Source organism: Terrapene carolina, unplaced genomic scaffold (assembly GCF_002925995.2).
Source record: "Terrapene carolina triunguis isolate 2854851 unplaced genomic scaffold, T_m_triunguis-2.0 Scaffold234, whole genome shotgun sequence".
NCBI classification, from domain to species: domain Eukaryota; kingdom Metazoa; phylum Chordata; order Testudines; family Emydidae; genus Terrapene; species Terrapene triunguis.
Genome location: NW_020664585.1, coordinates 11,559,519 through 11,577,072, shown reverse-complemented (window position 1 = coordinate 11,577,072; position 17,554 = coordinate 11,559,519). Strand labels below are relative to the sequence as shown.

The following is a 17,554-nucleotide window of genomic DNA, read 5'->3' as shown; positions in this document are numbered from 1 at the left end:
GGGGGGTTCGGGGTCAGGACAGAGGGCAGTGGGGGTGTGGGGGGGTTCAGGGGTCAGGGCAGAGGGTTGGGGTGTGGGGGGGTGCAGGGCAGAAGGCTGGGTGTGGGGGGGGGTTCAGGAGTCAGGGCAGAAGGCTGGGTGTGTGGGGGGAGTTCAGGGGTCAGGGCAGAGGGCTGGAGTGTGTGTGGAGGTGCAGGGCAGAAGGCTGGGTGTGTGGGGGGGGGGTTCGGGGCAGAGGGCTGGGGTGCTCGGCTCGTGGGAGTGCTCCCAGCCCCCTGCCCTGAGCAGCTCATGGCAGGGGACTGGAAGGGATATGCCCTGTTCCACCCCCTTCCCCAAGGTCCCATCCCTACCTCTTCTCTGCCTCCTCTACGGAGCAGCGAGCACGCTGCCACTCATCCCCCTCCCCCTCGCAAGGGCCATCAGCTGATCGGCGCAGGGAAGGAGAGGAGGAGGGGCAGGAAAGCACCACGCTGGGGGAAGAAGCGGGGGAGGGGGGAAGCTTGGCTGCTGCAGGACCAAGCTTGTGCCTCCTGCCCCCGCAGGGGAGAGCGGTGGGCAGGGGGGCTGAGTGGGGCTGGCGGCCGGGACTGTGGCAGGCAGCAGCATGCCTCTCAAAATCAGCTTGCATGCCGTGTTTGGCATGCATGCCGTAGGTTGCCGACCCCTGTGCTATACAAACCCAGCCAAATAAGCATGCTGTGATGATGCCTATAAATATGGTATTTTCAACAACCAAGGAGAGTAAATTGCAGCAAGGGGAAGAAACCAATGGCACGTGACACTTAGGGCTGTGTGGAATATTTGCAACAAAATGGAAAATGTCAGCATGGAAGGTTTGCACATTCTATCCTAATGTCCAATTTTGCTTTAAAACGCCCCCAACGTCTCTGACATTATATGGACTGTAGCTCACTGGGCCTGATCCTGCATGGCATCAGTTGAAGTCATTGAATGGGAATCGGATAAGACTAGGGGGCCTCATCAGTATTTACCAATCCTTCCACACCTGAGAGACGTCCTTGGTGAAAATGCTCACCAAATATTCACTATACTCAGTGCTGACGACACTACGTAACCTGCTCTAAGCCCGGGTAGCTCTTTGTCTCCCCCTAGTGGCTAGATCATGTAGAGTGGTTTCAGGTAGCTACTGCATAGGAACTAACAGGCAGCAAAAAACTCATGCTTTGAGATCCAGGTACCCCATGGTCCGTCACAGCTGATAACGCAACCAGGGGCATTGTTGCAAATCCATGTCAGTTTCTGATTGTTTCACAGTGTAGTAAAATTGTCCACAATGAACAGCTAACAGTTTCAAGTATCAGAGGGGTAGCCGTGTTAGTTGGGATCTGTCGCAGCTAACAGTTTGGTTCTTGAATTTCAGCATTATAGATATTGAAACAAAGGGAGAGATGTCTTGAAATAAGGGGCAGAAATAGAAGTTAAAATTACAGCATGTTCCGTATTTTTCTCTTGCAGGTATTACCAGCAGTAAGCAACCATGTTTCCCTGCTTCTAAACCCCAGGTAAAAGGAGGAGAAAGCGAACATGGATGGAAAGAAAGTCAGATGTCTTAATAGGGCTGTTCTTACCATCTTATATGTACAGATTTACTCTGTGACCCTGGACTGTTCCCCCACTAAACCACAACCTTATGATCTATCGTGTTAAGGAACGTATTTCAAAGGTTATTTTAAAAGATGCTGAGAAAGTAATAAAGATAGTTTGTCTGAAGGGCACATTGTTATTGCGCTGCTTTGAGGAAAGATGCAGATGGGTGAGTAGGTGTCCCAGGGTCTAGTGGTTGCCATAGCAAATGTCAGCTTTAGTAGACAGTGCAGAGTGAAGCACAGCATAAATGGCCACAGGCAGCTGTTAACTTTCATGCTGGCATTTTCCAAAGGGCTTCAAAGGGGCCTACTGGTGAATAGATGGAGTTACTTTCTTTGAAGGTTGGAAAGCCTCACGCTCTCCTGCCCTGATCAGTAGTGTGTACCCTCTCCAGAGAAAACCACTTGTACTAAAAAGGGGGGAGGGGGAGTGCTATGTGAATTCTGAGCAAGTTGAACAAGGCAACTAGCCATGTTCCAGAGCAGTAGGGGGCAACTGCCTTAAAAATACAGGCCCAAGAGAGGCTGCCCCTCACTGATTCCAGACACGGCACAAAAAGTCATATGTTTGCATGATTAATACTTGAAACACACATCCTTTGGATCTGATCAACAGCTTTTTAAGTGACTCTTTAATGCTGCGAAGGTTGGTCTTTAGTTCTTGGCCCACCGGAGCACTTAAGCATGTGCTTAAATTTAAACACTGATTGGTCTCTTGCTCCCTCCCCCCTTTAATTTAAACCTTTGGCTGGATCTTTTGGAGTCTCTTGCTCCATTTTAGCTGCCTGCCCTACCCTCTCTCCCTGTCATCGTAGAATAGGAACTGTGTTTTTAGGATGTCTGGTCTGACCAATCACCTATTTTAGGTTCAAGAAGGAATTTTTCCATTGGGGCCAAATTGGCAGAGGTCTGGTGGGTTTTTTCACCTGTCAGCATCTAGGAGGCACAGTTAAGTTAAATAGGAGTAGGATTTAGGCATAACATCATCTGTGTTAATGTTTAGTTCATCACAACTTGCAGCCAGTGTCCAGTGCGGTTGAAAGGCGAAAGGGCCAGTTCCCAGAACTAAGACACCTGGAATTCTGTTGGTGGACCTTGAGCCTGTGGGAGAAGGAGAAACCTGAAATCTTCACAGACCAAGGTCCCTCTTTGGTATCCTTTGTCCCCCTAGCCGGGCAAAGGGTGAGAGGATTCAGAAAAGTCACCTTAATCATCGGGGTAGGCTCAGGAGAGTCTATCCTGAGTTATAAGGTTACAGGAGCCCTGTAACTCCTGCACTAGACTCACATAAATGCCTGGTATGTGAGAATTGGAGGAGATGGGGTAGCTGGCACCCCTTCTCAGTGTTAACTTAATAACGTTACGATCTGCTGCTTTAACCCATCCCTCAGTCACCGGCTTGTCCTGATCAGTAAACACCTGCCGCAAATATTTGTTGTCACCCATATGTATTTTATATCCTTCCATTGTTTCATCTCCTCTCCTAGTGCCTTTGTTTCGTGGATTAAGCTCTTTTGAAAGTGTTGATGTTAAGTTAAAATAAATAAAAGAAGCCCTAGAATGCTTATCATTGTCCCTTAAAATGAATTGCCACTGTGCTTTGATGCTGACCATGGAACTGCTCAGTAACAAATGTTCCCAGGGAAAACCGCTCTTAATTTTAGCAATGAATTTGTTATTAGCGTAATCAGTCATTCACATGAAATTAGGTACAGTATAAAAACTCAAGAAACCAGCTTCTGAAGATATTACAATGTGGTACATGTACTTTAATAGCTGTGGGACATGGCTAAGCATAATTAACAATTGGTTTTATCAGGGCACTAGCTGAATTGTTTTGGATTGACAAGCTCCCGTATAGGCAGAAGTTGCACACATTGCTTTGTGCTTAACTCAGCCACTGTTTATGCTTTGATTCTCCATTTAGTTTAATCAAAACTTAAGGGGGCAGTTCATTGGTTTTAAAAAATAGCACTATTTTCATCACTTTTAGCAGGTATTGTTGTGTAATTCAATTAGTGGCTAAAGAAAGTTACCATTTAATTAATAGGGAAGGACAAAATTCTGAATGAGATTGGAGGGGTTGGCAGAGAGGGAAACAAGACCAAGGAAATATCTGTGATAGCGAAGAGAAGAGATTGAAAAGCTTGGAACTGTTTAATCTAGAGAGGAGACAGTTAAGAGGTGACATGATAGAGGGATCCAGAATGATGATTGATATAGAGGAGATAAATTGGGCATTCCTATCTACCCTTTCTTTTAATACAAGAACAGGAGGTAGCCCATGACACTGAAAGGTTATTTAAAACAAACAAAAGGAAATAATGGTGTTGCTTTGGGATTATTATTTTTTTATACACAACACATAATCAGCTGGTGGGACTCACTGCCACAAGCTGGCACTGAGGCCAAAGGTTGAGCTGGATTTTAAAAGGAATTAGACATTTGTATGAGGACTCGTACACAAACACACATGATGCAGCATAAGCTAGCCACTTGCTGCCTTGAACTAGGGAGAAATATCTGCTATGGGAATCGAGGATATTTTGTTTCCTGTACTTTTTACCTTCTCCCTTTGCAAAGACCTTGAAAAAGTATTGATTTAATTGATTTTTCTGTTTTGACAAGAAGGTGAAACTGTAGCAGAAACTGTAATGGAACTAAAAAGAGAACTGCAAAAATAATGCAACAGTTTTAAATCGGAGACAAACCAAGATGCTTATTCAGTAAGTTTCTGAAGTTACTGCGAGCGTCATGCACTTTCCCTGATCACCCACATTAATTATCAGTGAAGCATTCCTGGTGAGCCACTAGCACTTGCATAACCATGGAAAATATCCCTTTTGGTTTATGCACTTGCTGGCAAGATGGGTTGGTGCTAGAATAAGGATATGCATCCTATCTATCGTCCCCACTACAGTCGGGAACCCCATTGCTTCAAATCCCCTTCTGCTATTTCCTGCCAACTGTCAAGAGTCACACTTGAGTGCAACAGAAGATGCTTACTGGCCTTGCACATTTGAATGACAACGGTTCCCACTGTGGATTTTCAAACTGCTGACCGATCAGTGTGATCACTGCTTGCTTTTCCACTGTCAATGCTGCTCTCTTTCTGGTGTCCCTGCACTGGAGGGCTGGGACAAGCTCGGCACACAGATCCAGGAATTTGGCCTTTCACATCTGGAAGTTCTGCAACCTCTGCTCATCATCCCAAATCTGCATTATCATGTGATCCCATCACTCAGTGCTCGTTTCTTGGACCCAGAAGCACCTGTCCACTATGTGGAATTAATCTGTGAATGCCCCCAACAACATGACACTTTTATTCGCTGTCTCCATCATCCATTCCTTGTCCTCTGGCAACTCATCTTCATCACCAGATCACTGGTTGTAATGGTAGTTGTTGAAGTTCTGCAGATACAGGGGAATCATATTTCCTGAACTAGCAACAGACATGAGAATTGCACCAAGCTGTGCAGAGTCCAGAGAGATAGCGAGGATAAAAAGCAGTGCATGAAACTGGGAAGTTTTAAAAAGGCACAAAAATGATGGGCTAGAATAAATATGATGGGGTGGAGAAAGTGGCATTGTGGGAACTTCCCCCCCAGTTTCCAGAAATCCCTGGTGGATTGCTTGTATCCTACAAAGCACTGCAAAAATCTCCCACAAGGCATTGCACCGGACTAGGATACCTACCCATGATGCACTACTTCTTCTGTTGATGCACCAAGTTATTGTGAGGGGCTGTGCAGCATCAGTGCAAGCTGCCAAGTGCATGGGCTCAAGCGACATGCAGCTGCTGACTTTTGTAAGCTGACAGAATGTCAGACTACCACACTTTGTAGTGTAGACACACCCATAGGGACATGCTTAACTTTAAGCATGCACGTAATCCTTTTGAAGTCTGGGATTACAGACATGCTAAAGTTAGCCAGAGGTTTAAGTACTTTGCTGAATCAGGGCCATGGAAAACTTAAAACGTGCAACCTAGTGTAGTCGAGTCTTGATGTCTGTTACCTGCCACATAAGCCCTTCAGTTTTAAAAGTTGGTCACCCACCGACTCCTCCGTACCCCGGATTGATTTGGCTGACTCATTCCCACCAGTCTGATGGAACCAGTTTAATGTCTTACGCACTGAGGTGGTGACTAGCTGCCTGATTTTCATGTGCAGGGTACCCCCGTTTCACACAAACTTCTTGTGGAGTTATAAGTGCACCTCTTAAAAGCAGGCCCTGGAGATGTAAATTCTGTGGTGTTTGTATTAGGGCCTGTGAGGTTATTAAATATACTTAGCTGAGATGACACTCTCATAAACCACATGTTCCTCAGCCTTTGGCAAACACAGCACTTATGATTATACTTACAATTAAAGACAAAGCCCTACAAAGTGGTCATTTAAAACTCAGGTTTCATGACTGACTGCCGTCTGCATGGAGAGAGCCTTTGCTATGAATTAGTACAAGTCTCAAGAGGTTCTTTGGGTTGTGATGGACTGACATGAAAACTGGACAGCAATCCTTTGCCTTGCTGGCTGAGACATAAGGAATTGACTTGCACTCGAGGAGCTGAAATAGTTACTGCATCTTTCAGCGAAAAAAATTCCTATTCTCCTCTCCTCTACTCAGCCGTGGTTTCCCGCGAACTGGAAGGTTGGCTTGCACTTGGACTTTGCTCACAGGAGCACTACAAGCAAGCCCCGTTGTAGTCAGAGAACCACCTTGCTCACCAAAAACACAGGAGACAAGACGCAGCATGGATCACGACACATTTATTTTTACAGGGAGGGAGTGAGATGAGGGGCTGTTTAGTTCTTTCTGACCTTACCTAAGTAAAGCCCCCTTCTGCCTATAATGGCCTGAACTGTAACGAAATGGCTACAGTGTGTTCTGATGCCCTCTAGAGCAGTGGTCCCCAACGCAGTGCCCGCGGGTGTCATGGCACCCGCCGGGCCATTTATGTGCGCCCGCCTAGTGCCCAGCAGGGGAGAGAAGCCGTGGCCCCGTGCCTGCTGGGGGACAGAGAACTCTGGGGCTGCAGGCTGCGGGCGCCGGTGTTCTCGGTCCCAGGCAGGCGCGGAGCTGCGGCATAAGCCGGAGAGAAGCTGTGGCCCCGCGCCTGCTGAGGACAGAGAACTCCGGGGCTGCGGGCACCGGTGTTCTCTGTCCTCGCAGCTTCTCTCTTCTCTCTGGATTCATATATTATGTAATATTAAATATGATGTTTTTTGTATTATTTAATGTACAAATACAAAATAAGCCTTGAAAAATTGTTGGCGCCCACCACACTCTTCTGAAAACATGAATGTGCTACTGACCACAAAAAGGTTGGGGATCACTGCTCTAGAGAATAGAACTTGGTAACATCGATGGCCCTGCTGGCTTCTTGCCAGCCTCCTAAGACCCATGTTTTACCTAGTTTACAGCTTCATCATTTTCTTTTCTCTAAAAACAGATGCACACAGTAACAGTATGTGTTGGTTCTTGTGTTGCCCTTGGTAGATGAATTGAAATTGGTTGTGTTAAGTTCTATGGCCAAAAAAAAAGAAATCTGCAACTGCTCAGCTGTGTCCTCCGCCAGCAATTCCAGAAAGATGGGGGTGGCCGCAGGCCGCAGCCCACCCCCGCTTTGAAAGCTTCTTAACGTGATAAACTTACTAGGATTTGACAGTTAAATTAACCCAACAGGCTATATGAAATATAAATGAACGAATAATCTCCAAGATATTTTTACTTTGGGTTTCCAGCCAACACGGGGCTATTTATAGTAGGTTCAATAATGTGTTTTAATTAGGGATGTACTGAACATGCTAGTAGGTTAATGTATTTTCAATGCCTTAAAAGACTGAGTTTGGGTTTAATTTTTTTTCCCAGTGCAGCGTGGAGGCTTTGAGCCTAATTCTCATTTGCACTGAGGCCCCCTTCATGCCACGCTGGTGGAGTGAAGTAAAGTTATGCTGACTGTTATGTCCCCTTTGCACAGTGTGAATGAGAATGTGGCCTTTTGACTGTCTCACAGTCAAGCTGATTTTACCTTGGAGGCTGGTGGCATTTGGGCAGGCAGAATGCTTCTGTGGAAGAATGCTCAGGGGTGGATCTTACACCTACTTTTTGAGGTGTAGCAACAGCTCCACTCAGTGTGGCGGGTAGAGGGGTCATGCCCCAATCCAGTAACATCTCCTTCTGGGCACTGAGAGTGTTAATGTTTCCCTTGCACTCAAGGAAAGCAAACAGCAGGATTCAGCCTACCCCTTTCATCCTCTGCCGTTCCCTTTGGCCCCTCCAATACACAGACTTTCACAAGGGGCAATTACAGTCTATCCCCAGCCATGGTCCATCCCATCCTTTATAAAGCCATAGCCCCATGTCCTTGGATTTGACTGGCATTCTGTGCGTCTCTTGACACAAGCTTTCTTCTGGACTTCTGCATTCACCATTGTTATTGTTTTCTCTACAAATGAAACCACGATTGTGTCCAAAATGGCAGGTAATATTAAAAGTTATTCTCTGCATAATAAAAATGACAGTAAGTAGCACATATCATTTTTAAAATGGAGCTGTATTCTGTAAGGTGTATTACTCAAGGGATTTCTGCAGGCAAAGGACCCCCATGTTGTATTTTTCTCAGCAAGATGTGATCCGATACAGTGCATGGTGCTTCTGAATTTCATGCAATAGCTGGTTTGAAATGTTTTCCTGTCCTCCTCCCTCACAGCCCTCCCACAATACTCACTAAGCGGAAAAGAAATCTGTAATATTTGCGGTAAGATGGTGTCTAATATAGGCACTATCCCAGCCCTTCCTTGCAGCAGCCTTCCAGGTATCACTGATGCAGAACAAAGGGCATGTTATAATGTACAGTAGAACTCAGAGTTAAGAACACCAGAGTTATGAACTGACCGGTCAACCGCACACTTCATTTAGAACTGGAAGTATGCAATCAGGCAGCAGCAGAGACCAAAAAAAAAAAAAATGCAAATACAGTACAGTACAGTGTTAGCGTAAACCCCTAAAGAAAAGGGAAAGCAACATTTTTTTTCTGCATAGTAAAGTTTCCAAACTTTATTAAGTCAATGTTCAGTTGTAAACTTTTGAAGAAAGAACCATAACGTTTTGTTCGGAGTTACGAACATTCCAGAATTATGAACAACCCCCATTCCCAAGGCGTTCCTAACACTGAGGTTCTACTGTACCACAAACACTAGTGTAAATCACCTGGGATGGTTGTTTCTGCTGGTAATTAAACTAACACTGGTTTACTGCTGATCTTGCAAAGGGTAAGGTGTGGTGAGATGCGGAAACATCTGTGTCTCAGCCTCATTGGTTCAGAGCACTGCTGAAATGGGTCTGTTTCATTGTAATTTTGTTGTATTTAGCAAATATCTCAAGAAAATTCTGGTCTGCAGGGAGCCTGGTTCATTTTCTACCCCCAGCACCTCCTCCTCATGTGCTGCTTCTACTGGTGGTGCTTTGAGATGTCAAAATCAGGTCCCAGCACGCAGTGTTCTGTGCTGATCTTTGTCTCAGAGGCGTGGCCCGAGGTAGTCTGTAGCCAGTTGTAACAGGTTTCCGTACACACTAATGTGTCTCCTTGACAATTCTCCCACCACCTTTTATATTTACCTCTCCCCACATTCAGAAGAATTGAAGCACTTTTACAAGAGCTAGGGGAAAAGGTAAGTACAGGATGAGAAACAATGTATTTCCCTTTCCATTTTGTGATTAAAATAACCTAGAGGGAGCAGGGTCTGGTAGATAGGTCACTAGGCTGAGAGGCAGCAGATCCCAGGTTCAGTTCGTGGCTCCATGACTGACCTGCTCTGGGATCTTGGGTAAGTCACATCACATCTCAGTGCTCTAGTTTTCCCTTCTATAAAATGGGGCTAGTGATACTTAGCTCTCCTTTGTTAAAGTGCTTTGAGAAACATGGACCCAAATTAAAAGTGATGGATTTGACCCATATATTTTCCTAATAATTATCAAAAAAAGCAAGGAAAGCATGTCTGGCTAATGAACTCAATACAAACCTTTCCCACAGTTCAAGGTGCAAGGACAGTTAGCCCTGTTATGTATGAAACTGTATCTTCCCTATATGCAGACAGGGTGATACAAAATCTGCAGTCCTCAAGAATCACAGCAGACCTTGAAGTGGGTCTGCCTAGTTTAAAGCATGAAATGTAAAAGAATTGAATGATAAACAAGGCTTTTGTTCTCCTAGGTCCTCCAGCTCCACCTCAAGATATTACCATACAGGCTGGGTCCACACCAGCTACTATACAGGTGTCCTGGAAACCACCAACCCTTACATCCACAGGGACCTCCAACGGAGCAAATGTTACTGGCTATGGTGTTTATGCAAAAGGCCAAAGGGTAAGATTTCTTCTGCTTGTTACAGTGATCCGCAACTAGAGATGTGCAGTTAGATTAACAGGAAAAGGCAGCAGTTCATGGTTTGCCGAGTTGTTCTGGGTTTCACAGCAGCTATTTTGTCACTTCATTATTTGCCTGGTTTGTAAGTTGACTATGGAGTTCCTGTATGTAAACTCATCAGGAAGACACAGCTGTTCAGACAAGCCTAGCTGACGTGTTACAGCTGATTGGTGCGAATCGATACAGACCTGCAGTGCTGATTATTGCAGCCAACGGGCAACACTTTGCAAGAGCATAGGAAGCCTTTCATGGTGGCAATGGGAGGAAATGTCTTTTCAGACTTTTAAGTTGCTTGTTTATGTGTTCAGGTGGCAGAGGTGATCTTTCCAACAGCAGAGAACACCTTCGTGGAGCTCATGAGAATACGGAACGTAGAAGCTAAGGAAGTTACCGTGAGAACACTTTCCGCACAAGGGGAATCTGTGGACTCTTGCGTTGCTGCCATTCCACCTGACCTATTGGTGCCTCCAATCCCTCACCCTCGGACTGCTCCCAAATCGAAGCCATTAGCAAGTGCCGGGGCCCCAGATACCAAAGATGAACATTTAGGTCCACGTTTAAAAATGGATGAGTCGTGGGAGCAGACTCGTTCAGCATCCCCCATTCATGGACACACATTGGAGCCTCCTGCCCCCAACTTTCAAAGCCCGCTTCAAGGAAGGAGGTCTCCCTCGCCTAATCGAATACTCCCTCAGCCGCAAGGCACACCCATCCCGAACACTGTTGCTAAAGCCATGGCGAGAGAAGCTGCCCAGCGGGTTGCAGAGAACAACAGGGTAAGGCAAGCTCTTTCTTACACCCTGTCATATAGAGTGGCTTGGTTGCAAATCATTTAGGGAGGAAAAAAGGGTTTTAAAAGGTAGATCACCTTTGATATTAAAGTTCCATTTATAAATACTTTATAAAGGGTTAATAACTGATTGATAAAAAGTTAATTGTTGTAGAGTCCATTAGGTTTGTAGGTTATTTAAGAAAAACAAAAGCAAATACAGTACAGTACAGTGTTAAAAGTAAACTGCTAAAGAAAAGGGAAAGCAACAAGTTTCTTCTGCATAGTAAAGTTTCAAAACGTTATTAAGTCAATGTTCAGTTGTAAACTTTTGAAGGAACAGCCATAATGTCTAATATGTGTAATAACTATATCTAATAACAATCTATAACTCTTTCTACTGATGTGCTTACGAGCACCTAGAACATCATATCTGTACAGGGAATCTTATGTGAATGAAATCTATTAAATCTAAAGCTTACATAATTGATTAAACCTTTTATAAACCAGTTATAAATTCAACACTAATATAAACGGTGACCAGAATCTACTCCCAGATGTTTGAATGGATACTCTGACCATAAAGCACAGAGATATTGTAATGTGCTGTCCTTTGACCTCTTGCTGATAACCCCAAAGATTCTTAAAAATGGAAATATATTTTTAAAAAAATCTGGTTTATTTTTGGCCAATTAGGTTAAACATTTAGCTCCCCACACCGTGTCACTTGGGCTTCTTACCACAGTTAAAGTCAATAACAAAATACTAAGCCTTCAGCCTCAAGGCTTGGGAACAGAGCCACCTGATCTGTAAGAAGAAAAATGTCTGTGAAAGTTTGACCAACAAAGAGCTGTTATACATTAAGCCCCTGGAGCTCGCTAATGCTGAGCTCTGGCAGCTCACTAGAGAGAGCAGGTTGCAGAGGTGCGAGCCCTTTAGTCACTGAAATCACTGTGTTGGTTGCAATTGCAGGCTCAAAGAGTTAAGCCCCAGGAACAGACATCAAGAGCAGTCTGGTTGAATATAGCATCTAAGAGGGAGAGTAGTGAGAGGTGACGTTTCATTCTAAAAGTATAAACGCCCACGCACGTAGGGTTTGTTACATCGTCACTGACGCACCAGATGTGACTAGGTAGTGCAGAACATTGTGTTCCTGGGATGATTCATTGCATTTGATACCAGCTGAAGCTCTGTAACCCCAAAGGCTAGCAGATTTCTTTCACTAACCTGTCCCGGCCGATGTGGATATCCATAAGCTGCTGTTACTTTTTTGGGCAGAATTTGGCCCTTATGCAATAGCATCCCTGACGTCAACATCTAACCCCCTCCTCCCAAAAGGGCTGAATCAACGTGCTCAGCTCGATGACCAATGAACCATGCAAGCAAACCTTGGAGAGTGAGATGAGACTGGCACCCTGTAGCTGTTGCTTTCACCTTGCCCTCAAATTAATCTGCCCGGCAGTCGCAGGGCATTGCCCAGTGCAGATGAACTAGACAGTCTCAAAAATAAACCCACCAAAAAACATTCCTGAAAACATTTGATCATTTCCTATTTCCTACATGGGGCAATTTCCCAAGACCCCAGCTTTTAAAATGTCAGGTGATATTCATATTTAATTAATTTATTTTTCTATTAATATCCTTGCTTGAAATTCCTTGTGAACTAATTAAATCAAGTTATTAGCATATGGGTATGCTCAGTCTAGGAATAACTGTGCATGACTGTCATGTTGTTCTTTATTTACCATCCAAATTTGTTCTTTATAATGGGTTTCTTTGTTTTGATGAATACTGTTAATGATACAATGCTGCAGGGTCTTTGGGGCAATCTATCCCCACAAATGCATTAGGCAATTAAATAAGGCAGTTTCAGTGTTAAAGCAGTAATTAACAGCAGAAGGAGAGTAAAGTGAAGCTATATCGTTTAGGGCGAAAGGGCATACATTTGTGGATGAGATTTCAAAAATTATGGGCAGTCAGTGAGGTGGCGAGAGCACACCTAGAGGCTGTTCTGCACAGCAGAGCTGCAAAGGAGAAGGCTGTCCCCCCAGCAGTGGTGCAAGGGCAGACAGGAGGATGAGTAGAGTGATTGGGAAGAGGACAGAGAAAGACGTTCCCTGAGGTAGGATGGAGCAGATATTATAGACCCCAGTTCTGCAAAGCACTTAAACATATGCTTACGTCCATCTCTGTTCAGCAAAGCATTGAGGGATGTTTCATAGAAGTCAAAAGATGAACTTGTGTCTATCGGAGAAAAGTTGAACAAATGCTTACTTTTCAGATTTTTAAAGGTTTCTTTAGGCACCTCAGGTACCTGAATATCTTTAAAATCTGGACCTAAATGCTTTGCTTAAACAAGGCCCTAACAACTAAGAGGGTAATTTAAAACTGCACACTGAAATGGGTGAGCAAACTAAGGCTCTGCTTCTGCAAATGCTTATCCGTGGGCATAACTTGGCCCACCAGAATAAAGTCCTATAGACCTCAGTGGAGCTACTCAGGTCCATAAACGTAAGCATTTGTTTGCAGAATTGAGGCGTAAGTCAACTTAGCCCATTGGTTCATATTAACACCAAATATTTTATTTTCTCTTATTTGACCTTATTTGACCCAACACTGCAAAAACCGATTAATGGTATGTTCTCTGGATACCTCCTGCAACAAAAGAGACCTTTGAACGCTACAAAATGAATGCAACACGAGAAAAGCCACCTGGGCCAATACACATTGATTAGCATCCTTTTTCTTGATTTGTTTGTCAAAACAAAAGTGCACAAACCTTATCTGATTGACAGCTGAGCTCAGCTCATGAGAATGAGATTCTGTCCTAAATTTAAATTCTTAAGGGTGTGGGAATGGGGGCGGGGAAGAAAACAAAAACATCAAACCCAGTTATATAATGACAAGCAAGTTTGGATGCCAATTGCATTACAGCTGATCCTTCTAAAAAGCAAATGGCAAATCGGAAAGAAGGGTCCGATGACCTGGACACAAGGATATGTATTAGGGGAGCACAAGTGAGTCTATTTTGGGTGGCTACTGGAATGAATGTAAGATAGATGGAGCAATAATGATTAGCTAGAGAATGACCGCAGTTTAAGGGAAGGGGGCTGAGAAACTTTTTTTAGTTTTTGCAGAATCACTGATCTACATTCCAAAACATGTTTAGTTAGATTCACGTTTGGATTAGTAATTAGTAAATCTTCAAAGGTTCAATGCAGGAGACTATGCAAAAGTGCAGGGGCTAGATTCACTCTGGGGTAAGCCAGCTTCTGCCAGCAACACCTATGGTACATAGTCCTCAGTAGTGGAAATCCTCTTTGTACATGGGTGGCAGTGGTATAAGCCGCTGGAGCCCCCATGTACCTCTAACCAGAAAGCTGGATGGTGTGGACTGAGGAGGGCTTGTGGTCAGCAGGATCTAGTGATTGAGGGTAAAATTCGCCTTGGTGCAGAGGATCAGCACAAGTGCTTACGCCTTCACAATGAGAAAGCTTTAGTGAGGTTTCAGTGGTGCACAGACATTGTGCTGGTCCTCTGCATAGGGGTGAATTTCACCATCTGTGCATTGCCGAGGCAATTTCTGCCAATGGGACTCCTGTGGGATCCCCTGGAAGAGATTAAAAAAAGGATTTAATAGAAATTAAAAGAAGCCCCCCTCTGTTCTCCCCGAGAGTGAGTGCCCTATGGGTGCAAAGTCCTGTGCTTTTCAGGAAAGTGGCACATGCAAAAGGAGAAATTGTTCTCCACTTAGTCCTAACACACACGAGTCGAGGCACTGACTAGTAATGACCACAGTTAAATTCAGCATCTTCAGGGGCAGAACTCTGGTTTTATGTCTTCTCTGAAAGCACGGTGCCTTCAACATCATGTTGAGACATTTGTTTCAGTAATGACTCAAGGAAAGAGCTCTACCTACTGCATCCCCCACACCATTTCCTGGAACATCTAGGTGTTCTTTAGAGATTACCCATCCAAGTACCCACCCAGCCTACGCTCACTTAGCTTGTGAAATGTGATGGGATTCTAGCACAAGGAGGTACATGCCAGTGAGTGAGACCAGTGAAAGGGCTATGAGTTAAAGGAACCAGAAGTTTATCATTTGAGTTTAAGCCATGGGTATATTTAAATGTGCTCTTGAGGAGTCTTAGAGGCAGCAGATCTGGAATCATTAACATCTCTTTGTTGGCTTGCTGGAAACAATGTAGGTGAAGGGGGGTGCCCGCTTTTCTTTACCATGTTGGTGTTTTGTCAGATGGAGAGAAGGAGTGTGTTTAGCGAAAGGAGTAATATGGCGCATTATGCAAACTCAGATGAGGAGGAAGACGGCTACGATTCTCCCAGCATTAAAAGGAGAGGGGCTTCAGTCGACGATTTCTTAAAAGGCTCAGAGCTTGGAAAGCAGGTAATTAATGTGACCTCGTTATGGTAATAAGGAGAGAGGCAGGTCTGAAATGTATTGAAAATATTTTATGACTCTCAACACATTAACCACAGCACTATCATTCTGCTGACTGTCAAACCGATACGCTCTATGGCTAAGCAGCCAGACTTGTATGGAGTTAGATGAATAGGCTTTTCTACTCTTACAGCATTATACTGCCTTCTAGAAGCTGAACGTCTTTTTAACTGTCTGGCCCTTTGCTCATTATAAAGGCTGGTATGTTATAAAGGCTGATATATGAATCTCTGTTTGTTACAACTAGCAACAACCTTAATAACTGAAAAAGAAGGTAAGTGGAGACATTTTTGAATCTGGGCTTTCTCTGCATTATGCTTTATTTTTACATCTATTAAGGTGCTATAAGACAAAAAAGGGCTTGGAATTTTTTGTGTCATTTAAAAGCCATGAAATGTCATCCTTACAAGCAAGGAGCTGGCACGGTATGTCCCTGGCGTGCTATAGGAGGGAGAAAGATGCTGTCAGAAGAATTTCCTAAACCTGGTCTTCAGCCTCACCTACTGAAAGCACTACAAGACCACTTAATTTTTTACTTTCAAGTGAGCTGAGCCCCCTATTACAGCAAAGTAAAAATAGGGCTGGAACTTTTTCTTAGCGTGTTACAATATCTTGTTGGCAGAATACTCCCAAGTTCTGATATTGGACATAATTAGAGATGTGAAGCCTTTTATTTTATTTAAAGTGAATTTTGTAATGTGGTATTACACCACCATGGGTTTGGCTCTGGTGACTACAGTTTCAAGCTCAATGGAATGAAAGTCACCTCTGCTACTTGCTTCAGATTTAGAATCTCTAGTAACACATAAAGGCCAAGGATAGTGACCACACACACATTCACAAGTACAAGGTCTAGTCTGTTTTACAAGTTTTATTAATGTTACACAATTAAAGTCATGATTGCCCAAGGATATAGAAATTCTATACAGACCTATGCACAAGTTACAAATATGGTTATACTCGCATCTTCCTAGATAATGTTAGGGTCTGATGGGTCTCTCATGGGTTGATCATCAGTAGAGGGATGGTTCCTGCTGGAGTTTTCCCATAGGAAGCTCAGTTTTCCTAATCTGGGCACCCTCTTTTTATAATGTGATTCTGACTATACCTCATTAGCAGTTACGCACATCGTGCACCCTGTGGTTAGGGCATGTATAGAAAAATGTGACTACCGGGTATCTTGTAAGCAAAAAATTACTCTTACTGTTAATTTTTCACATCATCACCCATTCCCGTAATCTTGTGGCATAGGGTCATTCTTTGGTCACTTACTTATGTCAAGCATTTCTTAAGCCAATGGCCTAGTATGGCTAAGCTAAAATCTTACAGGCCTCAGCTTGTAGGCCTTGCATTTCAGCCCTACTTACTTAGATAACTAATGCATACTTATCCCTTCTAACTACAGATCAAGCTTATACTTCTATAATCCTACAATTTAACGCTATTTAGTATACAATGATTATATATGACATACCATGTTAGTTAATCATAACATCACACAATAAATGAACAACAAACTAAAATCATTGGCTACAGATGAGGCCAAGCAGTGACATTTGCTTTGCACACACAGGTTTCCTGGGTGTTCTGGGATTTTGGTTCAGCTCATTATCAAGAGAGTGGCATTTGTAAGATATTGATATTGTTTTGGATTTTAAATCCCCTTAAAGATGTTTGACTTGGGGGGTTGGTTCCATCTGTAGAGGCAGTAGTTCAAATTTGTAGAACTCCTGCACTCAGGTTGCACCTACAAACGATATACATGCTCTCCAGACACACGTGCAAGGTGCATCTGAGTCTGCAGCTATGGAAATTGTGTATTCAAAACACACTGGTACATGGAAGTATCTGATTGCACACGCAATTCCCTGACTTGTGCAGCAAATGAGCGGTTTGCAGGCGAAACTGAAAGGTGCACCAGGTTGATTAAACCAATAGATATAATACAATTTAAAATTATTTTGTGTGCATCTAGGCCAAGATTTTCTAAAGTGACTATTGATTACATAAGGAAGTCTGGTCCATTATTTAGGTGCTAGCCTGGCATTCCGGAGAGCTAGGTTCAATTCCCTACAGTGCCACAGACATCCTGTGTGACCTTGGGCAAGTCACTCAGTATCTTTCTGCCTAGGTTTCCCCAACTGTAAAATGGGGACAGTAACACTGCCCTGTATCACAAGGTTGTTGGAAGGACATTAAAATTTGTAAGGTGCTCAGACACTACAATAACCCCCTGCCTCAGTGAGAGAGAGACTTGATTGTGCTTAACTGGGTGTCAGATCTGTGACA

At 43.8% G+C, this 17,554-nt stretch overlaps 1 protein-coding gene across 4 annotated transcripts in view; it reads left to right on the top strand.

The window, feature by feature from the left end:
* Positions 1-17,554, top strand: part of RIMBP2 (RIMS binding protein 2) — a 302,398-nt gene that overhangs the window by 248,317 nt on the left and 36,527 nt on the right. For all 4 annotated transcript variants that reach the window (XM_029912642.1, XM_029912641.1, XM_026656926.1 and 1 more), the window contains 3 exons: positions 9,826-9,977; positions 10,346-10,813; positions 15,062-15,211. In XM_029912642.1, the coding sequence (XP_029768502.1) occupies positions 9,826-9,977; positions 10,346-10,813; positions 15,062-15,211 (770 nt within the window). The remainder of the gene's footprint in view (positions 1-9,825; positions 9,978-10,345; positions 10,814-15,061; positions 15,212-17,554) is intronic.